Source organism: Paraphaeosphaeria sporulosa (assembly GCF_001642045.1).
Source record: "Paraphaeosphaeria sporulosa strain AP3s5-JAC2a unplaced genomic scaffold CC84scaffold_1, whole genome shotgun sequence".
Taxonomy (NCBI): Eukaryota; Fungi; Ascomycota; class Dothideomycetes; order Pleosporales; family Didymosphaeriaceae; genus Paraphaeosphaeria; species Paraphaeosphaeria sporulosa.
Window position 1 is genome coordinate 3,563,761 of NW_017253360.1, and position 20,124 is coordinate 3,583,884.

The 20,124-nt window shown below is 54.0% G+C and overlaps 10 protein-coding genes across 10 annotated transcripts; 6 read left to right on the forward strand and 4 right to left on the reverse strand.

The window, feature by feature from the left end:
• Nucleotides 1-315: 315 nt before the first annotated feature.
• CC84DRAFT_1080074 (extragenic suppressor of kinetochore protein 1) lies at nt 316-3,249 on the reverse strand (the record flags this gene model as incomplete). The annotated part of the gene is made up of 2 exons (XM_018173875.1): nt 316-1,035; nt 1,087-3,249. The coding sequence occupies 2 exons, from the start codon at nt 3,247-3,249 to the stop codon at nt 316-318; spliced, it is 2,883 nt and encodes a 960-aa protein (XP_018042817.1).
• A 105-nt stretch (nt 3,250-3,354) lies between these two features.
• Nucleotides 3,355-4,127, reverse strand: CC84DRAFT_123419 (uncharacterized protein). The gene has a single exon (XM_018183804.1). The coding sequence runs from the start codon at nt 3,939-3,941 to the stop codon at nt 3,459-3,461; it is 483 nt and encodes a 160-aa protein (XP_018042818.1). The 5' UTR covers nt 3,942-4,127; the 3' UTR covers nt 3,355-3,458.
• Nucleotides 4,039-4,727, forward strand: CC84DRAFT_1183104 (charged multivesicular body protein-like protein 5; the record flags this gene model as incomplete). The annotated part of the gene is made up of 2 exons (XM_018180663.1): nt 4,039-4,104; nt 4,152-4,727. 2 exons carry the CDS (start codon nt 4,039-4,041, stop codon nt 4,725-4,727), a joined length of 642 nt encoding a protein of 213 aa, XP_018042819.1.
• An 877-nt stretch (nt 4,728-5,604) lies between these two features.
• CC84DRAFT_123378 (uncharacterized protein) lies at nt 5,605-7,674 on the reverse strand. The gene is made up of 3 exons (XM_018183795.1): nt 6,970-7,674; nt 6,851-6,891; nt 5,605-6,638 (listed from the first exon to the last, which is right to left on the reverse strand). The coding sequence occupies exons 1-3, from the start codon at nt 7,344-7,346 to the stop codon at nt 5,938-5,940; spliced, it is 1,119 nt and encodes a 372-aa protein (XP_018042820.1). The 5' UTR covers nt 7,347-7,674; the 3' UTR covers nt 5,605-5,937.
• Nucleotides 7,675-8,002: 328 nt separating this feature from the next.
• On the reverse strand, nt 8,003-9,271 carry CC84DRAFT_1183105 (uncharacterized protein; the record flags this gene model as incomplete). The annotated part of the gene is made up of 2 exons (XM_018180664.1): nt 8,003-8,818; nt 8,870-9,271. The coding sequence occupies 2 exons, from the start codon at nt 9,269-9,271 to the stop codon at nt 8,003-8,005; spliced, it is 1,218 nt and encodes a 405-aa protein (XP_018042821.1).
• A 247-nt stretch (nt 9,272-9,518) lies between these two features.
• Nucleotides 9,519-11,026, forward strand: CC84DRAFT_123358 (uncharacterized protein). Its single transcript, XM_018183791.1, has one exon. It carries the CDS (start codon nt 9,765-9,767, stop codon nt 10,911-10,913), a length of 1,149 nt encoding a protein of 382 aa, XP_018042822.1. The 5' UTR covers nt 9,519-9,764; the 3' UTR covers nt 10,914-11,026.
• An 884-nt stretch (nt 11,027-11,910) lies between these two features.
• CC84DRAFT_1135130 (Di-copper centre-containing protein) lies at nt 11,911-14,351 on the forward strand (the record flags this gene model as incomplete). The annotated part of the gene is made up of 4 exons (XM_018176047.1): nt 11,911-12,220; nt 12,278-12,657; nt 12,719-13,026; nt 13,086-14,351. 4 exons carry the CDS (start codon nt 11,911-11,913, stop codon nt 14,326-14,328), a joined length of 2,241 nt encoding a protein of 746 aa, XP_018042823.1. The 3' UTR covers nt 14,329-14,351.
• A 718-nt stretch (nt 14,352-15,069) lies between these two features.
• Nucleotides 15,070-15,719, forward strand: CC84DRAFT_1159770 (uncharacterized protein). The gene has a single exon (XM_018177324.1). The coding sequence runs from the start codon at nt 15,172-15,174 to the stop codon at nt 15,697-15,699; it is 528 nt and encodes a 175-aa protein (XP_018042824.1). The 5' UTR covers nt 15,070-15,171; the 3' UTR covers nt 15,700-15,719.
• CC84DRAFT_1159771 (uncharacterized protein) lies at nt 15,650-18,709 on the forward strand. The gene is made up of 2 exons (XM_018177325.1): nt 15,650-15,678; nt 15,731-18,709. The coding sequence occupies exon 2, from the start codon at nt 15,752-15,754 to the stop codon at nt 18,443-18,445; it is 2,694 nt and encodes an 897-aa protein (XP_018042825.1). The 5' UTR covers nt 15,650-15,678; nt 15,731-15,751; the 3' UTR covers nt 18,446-18,709.
• A 411-nt stretch (nt 18,710-19,120) lies between these two features.
• CC84DRAFT_1077342 (NAD(P)-binding protein) lies at nt 19,121-20,104 on the forward strand (the record flags this gene model as incomplete). The annotated part of the gene is made up of 1 exon (XM_018173747.1): nt 19,121-20,104. The coding sequence occupies one exon, from the start codon at nt 19,121-19,123 to the stop codon at nt 20,102-20,104; it is 984 nt and encodes a 327-aa protein (XP_018042826.1).
• Between the last annotated feature and the right edge of the window lie 20 nt (nt 20,105-20,124).

Consider the following 20,124-nt stretch of genomic DNA (forward strand, 5'->3'; position numbering starts at 1 on the left):
GCGCGCGAGCATGTATGTGCGACCAACAATAACGTATTCCTACAGATGCATGCTCTTGCCACATACAGTCCCGCCCGCCCAGTCCTGTATATACATGCCAAGGCTTGTGGATGAAAGGTCCCGGATACCAGTCTGTCATACCCGGTGGCTGCACGTTCCTTACAACCGCCAGACGCTAAGCGAAACGAGCGAACGACACGCGACACGACACCAACACGGCTTCCCAACACACAACAGTGGTAGTGAGTAATGAGAGAAGAAAACGCACCAACGCGCGGACAGTGCAAGTGTCGTGCTGGGACCCGTGCGATGCGATTATCGGTAGTCCATCTCGACGTCTTCAAATGAGAGTTCACCCACTTGTTCCGAGTCACTCACAGGAGGCTGCCGTGGCTCGCGCTCTCTTTCTTCGCCGCCCTCGTCCATCTCCTCGTCCTCCTCGTCGCTCGAGTTCGTGAATCCGCTGAGTAAGGAACCGCCGCTAAATGTGTATCCGCCGCCGTTGTCCGGGTTAGTAAGTTCCATGCTATCAAGCCCAATGTTCCCGCTATTTGCGTTGGCGAGGGAAGAGCCTCCGTCATTGCTGAAGCCCGATTGAGCGTTAACTGCGTTGAGGACGGCTTGTCGAGGGCCGACGCTCATGTCAGGACGTACACCACCGAGAATAGCGTTATCGCGCTCTCTTGTTTCTGCCAGGGTCTGCTCCACGTAGTCTATCCATGCCTGGCTCATGACCTTCTCCAAGACCGACTGCGAGAGAAGTTCTGCTGGATGGCGCTCGGTGAACTTCAAGACCTCCTCTGCGATCAGGGTGAGATGGCCCATGTAGCCAAGACGCATGTGTGTTTCTGCTTGCGCCTTGTCGCTCGCCTGCTGACCTTCAATGATGCGCTCGGTGATGCGTCCGGTTTCGAAGAGATCGATGGCAAGGCTGCGGTTGTAGCCGCGTTCCATCTGTCCATTAAACACTTGCTGTACAACATCGTATACAACGTTGTGGAGGAAGTTGTTCCACGGGAACCGGAAGAAGAAGTCCTTCGCAACAGGTCAGCGTGACTGTCAGATCATAACGGCAAGCGAACTTACAAAGATTGTTGGTACAACCTTGTTCTCTACAAACTGGATCTTGAGCAGGTCTCCCACAACAGGCGAACCGTCCACATCGACTTCGTACTGCGGTGCGTATTGAGCTTCAATACCTCCGAAAAGGACAGATCTCGTCTCGCTACTCTCATCGATGGGCGTGACTTCCGACTCCTCGCTTTCAGCAGCACTTGTCATAAAATGGGCAGCATCTGGTTTCGGAGTCTCGGCGGTATCTGTGTCCTTGTTCTTACCAGAGAACAATGGTGCAGGTTTGTCTTCTGGATGTGGCGAGAGGTCCTTCTCCTCCGATTGATCTGTCTCCGCCTTTGTGAGCTGCTGGGTCAGAAGTGAAGGTGGCGTTGGCTTCTCCTCCCTTGCAGGTGGTTGTGATTTTTGGCTCTCCTCTGTATCGCCCATGACAGTATCATTATCGAGACCCAACCCACCAACCTTGGCGGAGAGACCGGCCGATGTAGGCGACTCTGCGTCATCTGCAACCTTACCAGGTGTGCCCGCTGCAGGCGAAGCGGTGTCCTTGGCAGGCGACGCAGCGTCCTTTACAGGGGATAAAGGCTCGTCAACGAACTCTCCCTCGGCTTCTTCAGGCTTGCCAACACCAGATTCCTTGGGTTCCGTCTTGGGTGATCGCTCCAGCGGCTCGCCAACATGTTCCTTATCGATATTAGCCTTCTCTGCGGATGGTGCTTCGGGCGCAATAACCTTCTCAAAGTCGTCCTCAGAGTTGTTCTGCACCTCGAGTCGCTTGATCTCTTCCGGCGATTCACTAGATGGCGCCCGAGCGTGGTGAAAGCCATGACTATCAACGCTCGTTGAAAAGTCGCCCGCGTTGGGGTCTCGAGCCGTCAACTTCCCTTCGGCCTTTAGCCGGTCACGCTCGGCGTCTCTTCGCTTGACCTCAGCTTCGCTGCCGCGCTCGTTTAAGAGCGCCATGTTGCTGCAGTGCAGAAGCTCTGCCATCAATTCGCAGGTCTTGAAGCGGTCAAAGCCGAGAGGCTCGATCTTCTCACCAAAAGCGGTCTTGAGCTCCCTTTTCCTAGAGGTGGTTGAGCCGTCTTTATTGGATATAGTTTGCCTAGTGGTGTGGACCAGCTCCATGAACTGGGGGATGTGGTTTGCAAACTGTCGGAGAAGGGTTCCCAAGTAGATCGGGTCGGAGGTTTTGGGCACCGGACCTATCTGGTTCTCCAGATCATAATCAGAATTGTTCTTCCGGATGACCTCAATGATGATTCCGACGCTGACGGTGAGCGGATTGCCACCGTGGAGCATGTACCCAATCATCTGCTTGATGCACGGTTCTGAAACCAGTTGGCGCGTGAGTTCGTTGGGTCCTATTACCTGGGTATCCTGGGTGGTGGCATTTGCAGAGATGGTAATGATAGCCTTGAGAAAGTCTCCGGCTGAGGTCTGGCAATTGGAGGGCTGGTCGGGCGCCAGATACGAAACCAGTTGCGAAACCAGGTTCTGCGACTGAAGCCAGTCTACAATTCCTTGGCCGCCCTCGCTCTTTTCCAAGCTAATCATCTTCAGCAGCAGGTCCATGATCATGGGGCAGTCGACGTGTTGCAGCATGTCGGTCACAACGTTGTCGATGGACTTGAAGAAATCGAGCATCTCCTCCATCTTGCGATCGAGCAGCGATTCGTTGACCTTGCTGAAGTAGCCAGCTTGCACGGGATCGAGCGGCGCTGGCTGCTTGATGTAGTTCCAGAACTGGCGCAGGCTGTCCTGGTTCTCCAGCACGGCTTCGGATATGGACCAGACCTCGGAAGACAGGATTTCGCAGGCCACATAAGCATACTTCATGCGCTGCTTCTCCTCCTTGCTCTCTTCGCCATCGCCCGGGTCGGACTTGACTGACGTCGAGCGCGCCCGGACGCGCCCAAAGAAGCCCTCGCTCTTCTGGGACTCGGACTGGGCGTCATCTTTGGGCGAGTTGAGGGGCTTCGGAGCGATCACGTAGCGCAGCAAACGCTCCAGGACCTTCTCGTCGCGGAGGTATTCGATCAGCTTCGAATTCTGCTGCTTGAGCTCTTGGATGAGGTCTGACTCGTCCAGCAGCTCCTCAACCGTCACGTCGGGCTTGTCGAGGATGCTGTCCAGCGACGACAGCTGCGCGTACCCGCCAAAGCGCCAGAACATGGTGGATGGTGGCTGGGCGGGGCAGCAAAAAGGAGGGACTCGAGGGTAGCCGCAGCCGAGCGGGTCTCATGCGCGGGGTGGAGCTATGACAACAGATAAATCATGGGGCGTGACGGTCGGAGGATGTGCGGCTAGAAGCGAGTTGCAGAGTCAGTAGAGGAAGGCACGGCGCGGGGGGAGTGAATGGCAGCGGGGCGCGTGCGCGAGGGTCAACAGGGCGGGCAGCGGGCAGCGGGCAGTGTGGGACGGTGCGGTACCTGGCGAAGAAACCTCCGAGGAGGGCGCAAGCAAGCGAGCGGTCGCACAATGGGGGCACACAGACAGCAGAGACGTCGTGGGAGGCCGTTACGAATACAGAATGCAGCGGCAAGGCGCAGAGTGGGCGGCTGTGGGGGTATATCAGAGCGGCGGTGACAGCACACACAGACGAGCACCACAGCCCGTGGCAACTGGGCCAACGCTAGGCCGAGGACGGCCGGTGAGAGGTGCTCAGGCAGGCACGCTGCAGCCCTCCGGCCTGGTGACATGTCTGGACAGTCGCCAGGAGTGCGACACCTGCAACCACGCGCTGCAGGCAAGCGTACCGGCCTGCACCAGCCCAGTGCCGTCTGATCTGGTGCGCGCTGCCTGCCGCACGTGATAGCCCGATGACGCTGGCTGCGGCGGCCCAAGCTTGACGATGCACTACGCATGAAAGTGCCCCGCGACGACACGACTCACCCCTGCACACGGCTAGGCTGCACTCTCAGGTACAACACCACACCGATCTACACCTGGGCTTCTGTAAACATGAATCGCCTGTTTGGAGCGAAGAGCACGGCGCCGAAGCCGACGCTCAACCAGGCCATTACCACGGCAGGTACCTCCCCCGGCCAGCCCCAACACCGTCTAACACGCCCCAGGTCGATACGCGTATAGAGTCTATCGATGTAAAGCTTGCAAAGCTCAACGCCGAGCTATCTGCCTACCAGCAGAAAATCGCCCGCATGCGCGACGGACCTGGCAAGACGGCGCTCAAGCAAAAGGCCCTCAAGGTCCTGCAGCAGCGCAAGATGTACGACGCCCAGCGCGACCAGCTGCAGCAGCAGTCGTGGAACATGGAGCAGGCAGGCATGATGCAGGACAACCTCAAGAACACAATGACCACCGTCGACGCCATGAAGACCACCACCAAAGAGCTCAAGAAGCAGTATGGCAAGATCAACATCGACAAGATCGAGCAGTTGCAGGACGAGATGGCGGATCTGATGGACATGGGCAACGACATACAGGAGAGCATAAGTCGAAGCTACGAGGTGCCTGAGGACGTGGACGAGGCCGAGCTGGATGCTGAGCTCGAGGCGCTCGGCGAGGAGGTAGAGTTTGAGGGCATTGGCGAGTCAAGTAGCACACCGGCCTTTCTGCTCGACGATGCTGCCCCGCCACAGTTCATCGATGAGCCGCCGGAGCACAGCAAGGTCAAGGAGGTTGCCGGTTGAGAACGGACGCCAGTACCTATTCGACCGGCCCCGAGAATGGTCGCGTCAGTCTCTCGTCTGGCGTTGTGTCTTGCTTTCCATCGACATCTCATGTTTTGGCATTTGCTCTACCATTTGCAGGCGTTCATCGATTCTCCACGGGGAAGTCTGGCGGAGAGCGGAATTTCCCACCATCCCATGATTGGCGCGGAACATTAGCGCCGCTTGGCGGCTATCACAACTTCACACGATACCCATTTGAATCCTACTGTTCACAATCGACTTCGTAACGCCTTGTTAGTTCCGTCACAAAGCGTTCATCGTTCTGCGCACAAATCTTATGTGCAGCGGCAACATGCCTATAGAGGTCCTCTCTACTTCTCGGTCGGCCACGACCTCATCTCTCCGTACCTATGGTAGCGTGCACACCAACATGAAATCGTCACTGCGCTCCCATACACAAGAGTCGAGCTTAGTTGTGATACCATCATTTTTCTGTCGCAGAAAGCGAACGGAAATCAACTCTGAACGCACCATATCAACTTTAAGCTTGGCCATGCTTTAGTATCAACATCTTTTCACCCTTCCCTCGCTTACTATTGTTTGGAGCTATCATCTGATCTTACAATCAAACGAACGCAGCTTGTCTATGTATGTATGCAAACATCGTATAGTCCTGCATAAGGACGCCCAACCTATATAGAACGAATACACTCATCTGCTTTCCGATAATCACTTTTCTAGTCTCACCGTATGAGCTGCGCGCGACAATATAGGAAACCACAGTTAAGCCTCGTACAGTAAACGTTGAGAACCAACACGAAGGGATTAGTGGCGTCAGGGATGGCTTAGTACCATGTCTCGCTTCATCGGCACCCGTGCCAGCAGTGCTTCAGACCTGCCGCGGAGCACGTTACCATGGCCTCTACAAGCAAATCTTCTCCAAGATAGTCACTCCAGGCAAAGGACTGAGATAGGCTATCGATCCAATTGAATATGCTCACGTGCTGACTGTTCGTGCAATTCAGCTATATCTGGGCGAACTTGGAAAAAGGAAACATCATCTGCTTACTCTGAGGTAACACAGTGTATCCATGCTTTTGGCTAGAGGCTAGATGGCCTCACTAAAGATTATCTATTACCCCCGTGTACACAGCCAAAAAAGCGCAAACGCCTCTAAGAAAGTCTTGAAGGACTACCCGCTACTCCCCCTCTGCCATCTTTATATATCCTACCTTCTCCCCCACTGCCCGCAGCCGCTGTTGCTAACCGTCCACCCGACATTGTTTGTACTCGTCGCCCCAAACGACGCCCCTATCACGCTCCCATCACAAGTGGCAGCACCTGTCCCTGACGTCGACCCGATGCACACCGAGCTCGAAATCCATCCCGCACCCCTGCAATTGGGGGTGTTCAAGCACGCAACGCAACATTCATATGCGGTTCTGAACTGTCCGAGCATGGCGCTACCTCCCGGAGGTCCATAGTACAGCGTATCAACGTACTGTCCATTCACGTTGGACAGGATGTTGTCGTCGGCGCAGGCGGCGTAGAAGGTCGGTGTGGGGCCGGAGAGCTCGGTGGTAGTCGAGGTGGAGGTGACGGTCGTAGTGGTCGCGGAGGTGGAGGTAGAAGGAATGGTGCTAGTTGTGAGGATGGTGATGGTGGAGCTCGCTGGCGTGGGGAGAACACTTGTTACGGTAGTAACGGTGGAGGTGCTTTTACGGACGACAGTAGAGACTGGGCGCCATACGGTGGAGGTACGAGTCTTTCTTTTCGTCTCGTAAACGGTGCGGTACTTGGTTGCGGTGCACTTCTTGATTTCACGCCAGTTGGCCTGAACATTGGGCTTGCGGTTATCACTCTGCTTGCGCTGTTCGAGGCTTCGCTTGGGCGTGCTGCCACCAGGGAAGACGGATTTGACGGGTGTGACTAAGAGTAGGGATGTCAGTTATCAGGCATTGTTCAAGCTATCATGAGTGGAGACGAGGGAGGGGAGTGGCCGAGGTCTTCACACATTGCCTCTAGGTACAGCGCCACATCAGAAGTCTGAGCACACCGTGTTGCCCTAGGGTCGAGCAAAATTTTACTCAGACCATTGACGTAGTACTGCGATCTAGCACCTGTGCTCTGGGTGTACTTACAGCCGGCGGGGGCAGGTATAGTGGAGGTTGCAGGAGCCTCGGTGATGGTTGCAGTAATGGTGTCCGTTTCAGTTTCCGTGGAAATCTCAGTCACGGTCGCAGTCGTGTACAAGACCGATGTAGTGCTGAAAACCGAAGTATCCTGGGCAAGAGTGCTGGTAGAGGTGCTGGTCTGCAGGATGACCTTGGTTGTGGTCGCTGGCCTGTGTTGCGAGGTAATTTTCTTTGTGGTCCAGACGGTGCGGGTAGAGGTCTTCGTGAAAGTACATTTGCCATTACATTCTTTGGCCCAAGCAGGGACTTCTGGTTGGTGCTGGGGCACTGAACGAAGTACTGCGCCGCCATGGGCAAGGGCGCCAAGGGGGAGGGCTGTGAGGAGAGCAAAAGAGAGATGCATATTGAAAGAAACGTAGATGGCGCCCACGAACGAGCAATCTGTGAGCAGTGGAGAAGCATTTATAGTGCGAAGCCCATCGCTGTCTTTTGAGATCGCCATCTCGACAGCGTATACAAACCAGCCCCATTGTAGATGTAATACGCGATAACGTCGCGGCGTCTCCACTCAAGTCGGAAAGGAAGCATATTGTTCAGGTCGGCGTGGCCGCGATGCTTGCAATGGGATGCGCGAATTCTCGAAGGATTCAAGCTAATGGCTCAAGCGAGTCTGGATTCGTCGCGGTGAAGGGGAAAGCGAGTCTGGATCTACCTCGCCAGTGCAGGGATATCCCCCAGTCCCAGGTACGGAAGCATCTTGCTCTACAATCGGTTTCGCCGATTCTCTTTTGAGAGTAGCATGTGGTCTAAACACCGAATTGTTACCCACTTGCACTTCCTGATTGGGACATCTTTGACGAAAGTGCGCGCGTAGCCCATGAATTCGGTGGTAGCGCCATGTCGCTCTCGTATTGCTGGAGCTATAAATCCGCGAAAGAAGTCAGGTAGCGCGGCTGCCCCAACATCACGAAGCTCTTGCCTGCGACTCCCTACACATTGACGTGAACGTCGTATAGACTGGCAATTGCGGAAAGCCGAGATTCGAGCTCCATTCAGGATTGGTTTGTTTGCTTTTATTATCTTTGGGCTCAAATGTAGTTGAAATCTAGTCTATGTCTCAATGCAGATGCAATGCTCTTTAAAACCACAACGGGGGTATCACCAACTGGCAAGTTGCTTACTCCGATCGAAGCCTCCTCTTAATTGTCTCTGCGGCTTAACAAGCTTGCCCTGCAGCACCGTGTATCTGATGATGTTCTCGCAGTCCTCGGGCCGCACCCTCGCGAGCCAGATGCACTGTGCTGCCTCGCCGTTGCCCTCTGCCTCCTGGGCCTTGTTCACGTCCAACACCACTTCGTGTCCCTTGTTATCTTCGACCTTTAACTTTTCCAATGACTCCTCGACGCCGTTGGCATGGCCATTGAGCTGGTTGGGTCGCTCGATCGCTGAGGCAGAGCGGTAGATCATTACGTTTGCCGAGAACTTGTGGCCACCAACGTGACTTATGAAGTATATTCCGACGCCGCCCGGTCGCTCGTCGTGGAGGTCGCGGTAGAGACCTAGCGGCGCAAGATGTCGCTCGAACTCTTTCCGCAGCAGAGGTGCCGACTGGCCGCAACGTGCATCACGCGTTTTCTGGCTGCACAACAATATAAGGTATTTGTGTGGGCACGGCCGCGCCTTGAGACCGGAAGATGAAATTGTGGGTGGGATCTGAGGTGCCGCCATTGCGGCTGGTTCGGGCGCAGATGCTTCTTGTGACAGCGGCGAGGGTGACGGCGGCAGCGCAGGTTGCGTCGGGTGAGGGAGCGGCGACGTATTGGTCGGACCCTTATCCACGAAGTCTCGTATGAGGTTGGGTGTATTCGCGGGTGTGACGTTGTCGATGAACTGGAACTTGGGAAGGAGGAGTACCGTGGTACTATGCTCTGAGTGTTCGGGCACAGGGATGTCGGACGCGGAGAGCATGAGTTTCTGTTTCGAGTCAGCCACATGATTCCATGAACCAGAGAGGCATATACTGACGCCGTTGCTGGGCTTCACGTCACCCTTGTCCACCGCCTCCATGATGCTGCCTTTCTCGTCTGCAACATCGCGCACCCAATCCGTCTTTCCCGTCGCGACAATCAGATGTGTGCTCCACCCCTTGACATGACCGTAAAGCTCCTCATCCTCATCGATAGTGAACTTCCTAGGGTACTTGATGGTGCAGCTGGCGCAGTCGTGCAGGCACTCGTCGCCATCAATGGTGGGGTCGGTGGTGGGGAACAGCGCGTCTGTGGTCCGCGCTTTGGTAAATTCGCCAGGGTTCTTCTGCGTCGGCAGCGACAGCGACGAAGACGTGGGCGTCAGCCTATAGTAGATGTTCTTGAGCGCCGCAGTCATCTTGTACGCGTTGATGGGCTTGTGGGTCGAGTCTTTGCCCATGGCGACCTTTTAGGGTTCCCCTAACTTTATAGCTGATGATCTGATAAGATTACGTCCGAGCCGTCACCCGCGGAACTGGGGCGCTCGATTCCGCGACGGCTGGTTCGCGTCGGCGTTATGCGCTACGGCACCGCGACGCGGCTCGATTTGGAGAGAACCTTGAGGACCGTCAAAAAGTGGAAGATTGAGAGAATACCTCCATTCAGTTCCTAGGTTATTCACTCTGTCAGCTCTCGAGGCAGCCGCGTCGGCGCCTGCCAACTTAAAGGCCGCCTGTGAATCGGGCAAGGCACGACTACGTTCGGCTCCGACGTTTTCTCCGAGCAGTTCCACGTAACACATCCTCCCGACTCGACATTACACCCTCTGCTTATTGGCTTAGTCTTCATACGCTTGCAAACGTAGGTGTTTGTCAGGGCTTATCCCGACCCGTCAGCAAGTCAACCTCTCCGTGGCCCCACCGAAACGACGCGTCACCGTGTACGATGGGCCGATGAGGCTGAAAACACTCAACGGCGCGCCTCTGCGGGCAAGCCTCGACTTCACGCCGGATGCACTGCTTGACCCGCATGAGGTAGCCCGATTCCTCCGGTCGGACTCTTTTCTCACAGAGCTGCTCCAGGAATCACCATTCAATTGGCGGCGCATCGCGCCTAGAGAGCAGCGATTGCGCTCCGACTGGTCCCAACCATATTTACCAAGCGGTGGCCTCAATGGCGACGATTTACCCCTTTCTTTCGTGGTACCAGGCGTGGGAGCTTCGTTCGATGCATATCCGGAAGATGCAACGAATCTCGAGACGATGATGACTGTGGATGGGACGTCATTCGATGACAGTCGCTTTGTACATCACTCCTTGATTTTCCACGATACGCTCCTGTCTTCTCAGATTGCTCTCGGAGGTCTAGCGGATGGCACAGGAACCTCGCAGTCGTTTGTGGGCACGTCCTTCGAAAGTGCAACAAGCATGAGTATGGGAAGCTTCCAACAGTCGAATACAGACGTACCAGTCATACAGATACCTGCTACTTTGAAGCTTACATCATTTGGCGCCTTACCCAGCGCGGCACATTTGCGAAGGATTTATCCGCAGACACCGACTCCCAACTTCCTGTGCGTTCTCGCTGCACCACCCGAGGACAGAGAAGTGTTTGTGAAGAAAGGCGGCTATAGAATGCGACTACGCGAGATCGTTGTCGCCGACGACACCAGAAGCGACTTTAAGATCACTTTCTGGCAAAGACCCAAGGGTGACGATTCTCAGAATCCACACACCCATGTCCTCCAACGCACCAAGCCTGGAGACATACTCCTCTTAAAAAACATAGCTCTTAACGCCTTTCGCGAAGATGTTTACGGGCAATCGCTGAATCCATCGATTGCCCGGGTCCAAACCTCGATTGAGATTCTCATGAGCAGCGGGGGTATCTCCAGTCGTCAGCTGGCCGCGCTTCCAGCACCTGTGGTAACGGCATTTATGCGGGTCAAGAAATGGGCCAGTGCGCATGTTGCATCCGATGTATCTGGCCGTAAGAAACGAAAGGACGACTCGCGGCGATCCACCAGGTCTGTGAAACGATATCTGAGAAGCTCCGATGTACACGATGAAACCTTGCCGCCAGACACCATGGAGTCTGTCTGAGGACGTACCGAGCACATGTCACTCGGTCACATCGAGATTGTCCTGTAGTGTCCCAAAATAGTGCACGCACGTTTGCTCAAAACAGGCATCCCAATTTGTTCCACGGTTAACAATCAGCACGTGCTGATAGACCGTCCCTGCGACCCCACACCCTACACGAAGGAGGCACTCGTGGAGACTGCAAGGGTGTTGTGACATCACCGGAAATTTCAGGCCTGCTCTGGGGATGAAAGGCTCGCGATACCCTTGCGAAATTGACAGTGGTCCGTGCTATCACCCTTCTATCTCAACTCTATCGATAGTCCCCCACACCTTGGCTCTACGTCGCACATACTTAGCATACGCGCTTCTAGGGAGCATTATTCTTGACGGGTCCTATCGCAGCTATTACCTCGTCTAAACGTCTTTTAGACGAATTGACCATCTCCAGATCAGGTCGGTGCGAATAACTGTCTACCCAAATGACTGTATAATATACATAGCCTTGTGACGAATTCAACTTGCTCACGTACCTTGTCTGTCCTTGAGTGTCTCGCGACAGTCGAAATGCGAGGCTACTACTCTTCGGTTGGTCCCGCTCAGCATGAACAAACAATTTGAAACGGCATCGATGATTGGTCGACTGACCATCCACCCAATTTATTCGAAGAAACTAAACATGTTTCGAGTGACGACTCCATGCTGTAGCGTACTCGGTACGCTTTCAATTCTTCCACGTCTGTCGATAGAACTTGTCTGCATGAGCATGCTTGTGGGACTGCCCAGGGCTTCGAACACCTACAACGAGGCAGTGCGCGCATTCGTATGCTAATCAGCTACTCGCGATTTCACTTGTATAAGTACCTTCTAGTTTGCACCATGGTATCCGTCACGGCACAGCCTCGTCCTTCCTTTCGTTGAGTCTTCGCGACTAACATTCATTACTTCCGCTCCTTTACGTTCGCTTCTTTGGGATCTAGATCGATTCCGTTCATTCTTTTTCGGCTGGCCGGTCACAATGAGATCTTTCTATTCCGCGCTCACTGGAATCACCGCCTCAATCTCTTTGCTTACTAGCACAGAAGCTGTCCTTCTCAGCAATGGAACCGCTAGCAACAGCACCGTCGGTGGGAGCTGCTCCGGCGTTCAGAAGACCGATGAAACGTCCTTCTACTCCGTTGTTGGAGTGCAAGGAACAGGAGTACACCCAAGACAGGAGCTTCGGGAGCTTGAACAAGATACAGAAACATGGAACCTTTTCATACAAGCCTTTGCGCGATTTCAAGCTATGGATCAAAGCGACAAAGCGTCGTACTTCCAGATCGCGGGTAGGTCTCTTTCAAGTACAAACCGCACACTGCTTACCGAAATAGCAATACATGGAGCTCCTTTTGTACAATGGGACGGAGTCACAGGAGCGGGACTGACGGGATATTGCCCCCACGGAAGCAATGTCTTCTTGCCTTGGCACCGCCCATATCTCGCCCTCTTTGAGCAGGTCCTCCAAAGAAAGGCGATCGAGATCGCCACCGAGTATCCTGCAGGTGATGCCCAGAAGAATGCCCTTTCGATTGCCAGCCGTGTTCGTTTGCCATACTGGGACTGGGCCCTCAACCCTGGGAATAACAGCGAAGGTGTCATGCCAACATCCCTCCGAAGCGAGTCAGCCACTGTGACTTTCCCGAATGGGACTTCCAGAGAAATTCCGAATCCGCTTTATGCGTACCGTTTCCATCCATTGAGATATGACGATTTCTCTGCGCTCGTAAGTCTATTTAACGCCATCTGCGCGTGATATTTTCGGCGAGAAGTGCTCATTGTTACAGGCCGAGTATGAATTCAAGGACTGGAATACAACAATACGTCTCCCTGAGAACGGAACTTCGCCGACAGCGACGAGCCGCAATGATGTTGCTAACGAACGCGCTACCACAGCTCAGCCTGGCAATCGTGATACGCTCTACAAACTCTTGACTACCTACCAATCCTTCAACGAATGGAGTAACGCGGCTGGTGGAAGTGAAATCGGGAATATAGAGGTGCTCCACAACAGTTTTCACAACATGTTTGGAATGGGCAGCATGGGAATCGTGGAAGCATCGGCTTATGATCCTGTGTTCTGGTTTCACCATTGGTCCGTATTGATTCTTAATGATAGGCACCGTTTTGATCAAGATCACTGACCATTTACAGTCAAATGGACCGCCTTATGGCGATCTACCAATATCGATATCCGGACACCTGGGTGGAGGCAGCGTCTCAGTACAAAGCCACGTACTACTATGAAGCGAACAGCATTCAACATGCCAATTCTCCGCTCGAACCGTTCCACATGAACGCCAACGGCGATATGTGGACATCTAACCTCGTTCGGAATTGGACTTCCTTCGGTTACACCTACCCTGAGTTGGCTGAGAACCCACTCAACACCACGCTCACTACTACCATCAACAAGCTCTACAAGCCGCATACTCAGGGCCTTGACAGCAGTAACTCTACTGGCAATTCTTCTGGCCCTGTTACCAACAGCAGCATGAAAGCGACTGACTGGAATGCTCAAGTCAAAATGCCTGCCGACATTCAGGTATCTTACTCTGTACGATGCTTCTTGGGCGAGCCAAGTTCCGATCCAACGCAGTGGCCGACAGATCCGAACTACATTGGCCAGGTGGCGACGACATCTTCTCCACGCATGAGCTCCAACATAACGTTCGCTTCTACCGTTTCCTTGACCGAGAAACTGTATAAGAAGTTCCAAGCTGGCGAGCTGACGAGCTTGGCGGACGAAGCTGTCTCAGCCTTTCTCGAGAAGAACTTTCACTGGCGTATTCAAGCGCTGGACTACACTGAGATCCCGCGGTCTTCGCCCCCCAAGGGATTGAATGTGACCGTCTTCAACGTACCTATCTCGATCCCGAAGAATGACACAGACGTACCGAAGTGGACCGGATCGAAAGAATTCAAGCCCCAAATCCACGGAAATCCGCCCAAGAGCGCAGTTGGCGCTCCGCTTGCTGGCAACACTGATGGCTGGAATGCTACCAGTGGAACATGGCATTGGAGCAATGCCGACGAGGCAGCTGAATCCAGCGCCATTCGTCAAATTGGGACCCCGACTTTTGCCGCACCCTCGAGCAGCGTGACAGCTGGTCCTGGGGAGGCTGTTGAAGTCACTACATTGCCTAATGGCCAGGTAGTGACCCACGTGGTTACGGTTGTCGTCACGGTTACAGCAGGCGCCGAGCCCGCTGAAACAAGCTCTGCGAGTTTGGCAGAAACCGAGACCGCGACGCCTGTCACTGCCGCGGTCGGTAGCGTGACACCCGTTCCTGGCGAGTCTGTGGAGATCGTGACGCTGCAATCTGGTGAGAAGATCACCAGGGTCGTCACCGTTGTTGAGGAGGTCACAGTGTTCTTGCCAGCACCGACTGCCTGAAGCATGTACTGCGTTGCCACAGCTTAGCACTTGCTCTTATGGCTATTTGTTTCGTTTTTGGTTCTCTCTTTATTATATCATCCTTGTGCGGGACGCTGCGCGGAGGAAGGATAAGGATGCGATTGCTCGCAGAATTGCTCTTTGCTGGACAAGAGCATGCCAGAACACAACACAAAAATCAGGCTGACACGATCACACGATCACAAATATCTAGATACGAATTTGTGCCCGCTTCGTGATGCACCAGCTGCCTTCCGTAATTGAATTAAGGTGTTGTTCTGCATGCATCCGGTCAGACCCTGCCTCGACTGGTGGACGCGTAATATGCACACCGTCCCATTAGAAGGTGGATTTGTCCAATCCCCGCCCCCATTGTTGCCACACTCGGGATGCGCAGACGATCGTTGAAAAAGAGGCATCTTTCATTGTTTCGGAACGTGCCGGGCCAATTGAGCGCCGATAGCATGGGGCCTATGCGCTAGCGGCAACTCAGGCTTTCGTGGAGCTCGACTTCTCGCTCAAGGAACTCACGCCCTGAGCTTGGACGATCATCTTTGAAATCGTTTCATTTGCATAGACTCAGCTCTCGGTGCTGTGTAACGTTGCAAGTGAAAGAGTACACGTGACGATTGCGGCTGTGACTAATCTGCATTAAATCTGCATTAGCGTGGTGGGTCGAACGTTCTCTCCACAGTCCACCTGCGGCCTCTAAGTCTAGACCTCCACCGCCCGCTTTCTTGTTCCTCGGCTCTCTCCGTAACCTGATTTCGATTCCTATCAGATATTTGTACTATACCTACAATATTCACTGCATGTGCCTACTGAACACGTTCGCGCAGTTTCATGGCGTCCACCTGCACGCAGCAAGAACTTGTATTCTTCCCGAAAGCAGATGCGGCTGTGCTCACTTCAAAGCCACCGCCAGACTACCCGCTCGCTGTCGGTCCGATCTTTGATCCTGACAGTGTAAACACTCCAGTCTCGCCATGGCCTGTAGACGCCGAAGAGACCCACTACCCTCCCATGAAGGACGCCGTTGCGCCAGCACCGGTACCAGACAAACAAGTCTGTGCAACGGATCGCTACCTACGCGCGCCCCTGACGAAAAATGAAAGATATCGACTGTCCATGGTCTGGTATTATACGCGCGATATCTTTGAGGAAGCTGAATTCCTGGCGGGTTTGCAGGAGAAAGTCTGTATCGCTCAGGAGTCCACTGGATGGGAATTCGCTGTCATAGGCATTCTCGATGTCAACTACTACACTCGCCTGGCCACAATCGGTCTCCCTCTCGCAATATTGCCTCGAGGCGAAACCATCTGTGCACACACGGTTGCCCAGCCTCCAGGAGTACGTGCGCAGCGCGTATGACTTATGTGATGGTCGTTAACTTGCCTTTCAGAGTGTCTTCTTGCTCCCGAACATGCTCGAGGACTGGAGATTTGCGCACTCACCGTACGTGGAGTCCGGCGGTCTTCAGGCGTATGCCGGTGCGCCGCTCCGACTGCAAAACGAGCATGGTCAGACAGCATGCCTCGGGTCTATCTGCGTAGCTTCATCCGCTCCGCAAGCTCCACTACCACGAACACTACAAGCTGCACTGGCTCGCTTAGGGGACTGGGTCGTCTCTGATATAGTGAACCTGACGAGAGCACGGCGACAGCGAGTGAGAAGCCGCATGGTCGACCTAATCGCAGCAGCACAAGCGGAGACAAAGGATGCGCTTTCCGAACAACCCGCCATGCGCGCCCTGCGAGACATCTATCCTGATGCCGTGATAAAGCTTCAGTCTTCTAAGGCCGGCCACGTCGAGGTTGAAGGGCACGGTCCGGTGCCGCTTTCTAACATCTCAACCGGTCTGTGGGAGGACATTGAGCATATTGACCGCTTCATTGCAGAGTCGAATCACCTCGAGCCTCCCACTGATCACGTCATACGGGTCATCGCCGCGCAATGCGAGACCGTCTCAGGCCAGTCATTCCTGACCGTGGGAACTAAGGATTTCCGACTGGTGTTTGATGACATAGATGCTTGGTTCGTACAGAAGTGCGCAGGCATCATCTCCGACATGTGGAACAAGCGCCTCCTTGCGGAGGTGATGCTCGCAAAGGAAAAGTTTCTGCGCGGCTTTTGCCATCAACTTCGGACACCAATCCACGGGATCCTGGGTTCTGTTGAGCTACTGGCCGAGCAGTTGAAACTGCAAAAGCTAGACGAGGCAGGATCGGAAGTCAGCTCTTTGCACACAGAAGCCGCGGCCGCCAACTCCAGCGTCATCACTGATGGCGGATCCAGCATCTATCTCGACACAATCAAATCGGCCGGTCGTGACTTGATCTCCATAATCAACAACATGATAACTCTCAACAGATGGGCTGATATTGCAAAAAAGGACCGCCAGTATGAGGATCACACTCTCTACGACCTTGAGACTCGACTCTGGAACGAGATAGTGGGAGCTAATGATGGTGATACACACTTCTCTGCCTCAGTAGTTTTCACTCATGACCTACCGCCCGATCGATGCAGTATACGTACTGACCTTGGCCTTCTATGCGACAGTGTACTTCCTCTGGTCACTAATGCGCTCCAAAATACCCTGGCTGGCAAAGTAGTCATAGAGATATCTGCTCGCCCAGATCTCAACGACCTTGTCATTGGTGTCAAAGACACAGGAAGAGGCATCCAGCCAGAGGATCAACGACGGATCTTCGAGCTGTATGAGCAAGTAGATGTGTGTACAACTGGTGCAGGACTAGGCCTCACTCTCGCATCGAATTTCGCGGCTCTACTTCATGGGTCAGTCGATCTGGTATCATCCGAGGTCGGTCGTGGCTCGCACTTCAGAGCTACATTCCATGGGGTCAACTTGACCTACTCAGATTCTCCTGATACCGGATCGGTGATTGGCAAGCTCAGAAATATACCGAAAAGCTTTCACGCTATTCAATCGAATGCGGAAGCTTCAGCGTTGTACGACGACTTCAGCAGATTTCTTAGCTGTCACGGCTTTTCATCAACCGATTGTATAGGTGATGGCCTCATCATCCTCGATGGCGTGGCGAACGGAGAAGAGCGGCACGTAGCGTTGTCGCGAGCGTATCCGGAGCAAGTTATTATCTGTCTGGTTCCACCCTCGAAAACCAAAAGTCATGTTGATGGTCGCACAAGAAACCTGATCTACATGAACGGGCCATTACTCACGTCAACAATGACTCAAGCACTCGAGGACGCGGACAACTTTCTTGCGAGCATAAACCCTAGTCAAATATATCTCAATCAGCCTACAGAGGAACCTACGCCTTGTCTCGCCGTCAGTGTGTCACCAAAGCGAGAAAGATTCGCACGCCACGACAGCAAGACTGGAAATATCGAAAGTTTTGTAGATGATCGAAAGGTGGATGAACCTTCACCCGAAGCACACGGAATGGAGGAGTTTTCGACTGTACCTGACCATCCTAAGTCACCCAACAACAAAACGGTACACCAGAACGGGGTTTCACAAGCAAAGAAACCGGCATCGGATCGATCCTGCTTCAGAAAGGCACGGTCATGTGCCCTATCTACACATCAACCTGCCTCGGACGTCGAATCTCCTAGGACCTCAATCGCACCAAACAAGCCCAACGCAGCATATCAATCAAATTCTCTAAACATCAAGGTCGTCTATGTCTTTCCTTCATCGGCAACTATCACTCACCCCACCGCTCTCCTAGTCGACGACAACGACATCAATCTCCGCATCATGCGAATGTACTGCGAAAAGCGCTCGCTTCCTTACATATGCGCCCGCGACGGCCTCGAAGCAGTCTCACTCTTTCAATCCCGTCAAGCCTCCGCTGCCACCGAATCAACAACGTCCCCAATCCAGCTTATCCTCATGGATCTGCAAATGCCGAAGTGTGACGGCGTCGAAGCTACTAGACGTATAAGGGAGCTTGAGAAGGAGAATGGTTGGGCAGAAAGCACGCTGTTTGTGGTGACTGGGCAAGACAGTTCCGCGGACAGGAAAGCGGTGGCTGAGGTAGGCGGGCAGGAGTACTTTGTGAAGCCGGTTACTATAAAGAGCTGGGATAAAGGGTTGAGTAAGTATTTTCCTTTATTCAAGGCTGGATAGGCATTCATGTCTGAGTGGTGGTGCAGTGGTGAAAAGTATTTGATTGTACGAGTATGAATGATAGCCGGACAACGACGTCACGTATGTCTCTCCTCTATATGAGCTAGTTACACGGCATCGGGAAGTTTCAACGATAAAACATGTTGCTGATGAGATTCGACTGAAGGCCTCTATTCGAAGAGGGCCTTCTACGCACTACCTCTCGGAAGTTGCTTTTCCGGAGACAGTAGGAAATCATGTTTGCAACGGAATAGCCGAAGGAATGCAAAACAGAAGGATAACGGATCAACAAAGATAACCGAGACCACCACATTCAAATACCGTTGGGCTAAGAAGCTGCTGCCATGTAGATGTAGATTGGCAAGAGCGCTTGGAGCTAATTGGCTGAACTCCGCCTCGGCCCCTCTTCTACTCGACATCCCGAGGTCATGGTACTCGCGCGCCGCCTACGGTTCGCCACCGTCATACTACATTCCCAACTCTCGGAGAGAAAAGATGCCCAATATGAGATTAGAACGCCCATTTCCAATACTCGATCTCACAGTGCCCCGCCCAACGCTCGACGACCTGGATCCCAACCCGACCCACGACCACATTCGCGCCCGCCGCCTCCCAACCATGCAAGCCATTGAAATCCGGGAATATACCCCAACACCCTCCACTCTCGTCCCAATCATGACATCAAAGCCATCCGCCAGTGTCCATGCGCCCATATTGGTGCGTGTGACGCACTGCAGCCCCCAGCACGCCGACATCCTGCACGCGCAGGGCACCCACCAGAACAACAACGAAAAGCGCGGCTGGTGCCATCCGCCTTTTACTCTGGGGTACGACTTCGCCGGCATCGTTGCGGACGTGTGTCCGGGGGCCGTCGAAGGTGATGATCACGGCCTAAAGAAGGGTGATCGCGTGTTTGGCGCGAGTATCGGCGCGTTTGCGGAGTTTACTAGTGTAAAGGCTGCGACGGTGCGGAAGGTGCCGAGGGGCGTGAGCAGTGAGGCTGCGTGCGCAATGGCGGGGCAGGCAGTGAGTTATGCGGCGGTTGTGCACGTGGCGAGGGTGAGGAAGGGGGAGACGGCGCTGATTAGTGGGGCGAGTGGGGGGTTGGGGAGTGCGTGTTGTGCGGTTGCGAAGGCGGTTGGGGCGAGGGTTGTGGCGCTCGCGGGGGATGAAAGGAAGGCGGAGGCAATGAGGAGGGATATGGGGGTTGATGTTGTTGTGATGGACGAGGAGAGGCACTGGATTGATGAGGTTAAAAGGCTTACGGACGGGAAGGGCGTGGATGTTGTGCTCGACAATACGGGGATGGTGAATCCCGCAATTCAAAGTCTGGCGTACGGGGGTAGGATTATAGTGCTGGGGTTCGCCGCGAGGAAGGGTAAGATGGAGGCCGTGAAAATGAACAGGCTGCTGCTCAAGTCTGCGACGGTGACTGGGTATAGATTTGGTGAGAGTGGAAGGCAGTCGCCGGAGAAGTTGGAAGAGATTTGGAAAGGGTATCTGGGGATGATGGAGAGTGGGGAGTTGAAGCCCATATTGTACGGAAGTTACAAGGGCCTGGAGGACATCGGTAGAGCATTGGGAGATCTGGAAGCAAGGAAAGTTTATGGGAAGATCGTTGTCAAGATCTCAGACGATGAGGAGAAGCCCAAACTATGAGCGGAGACTCGGCATGGAGA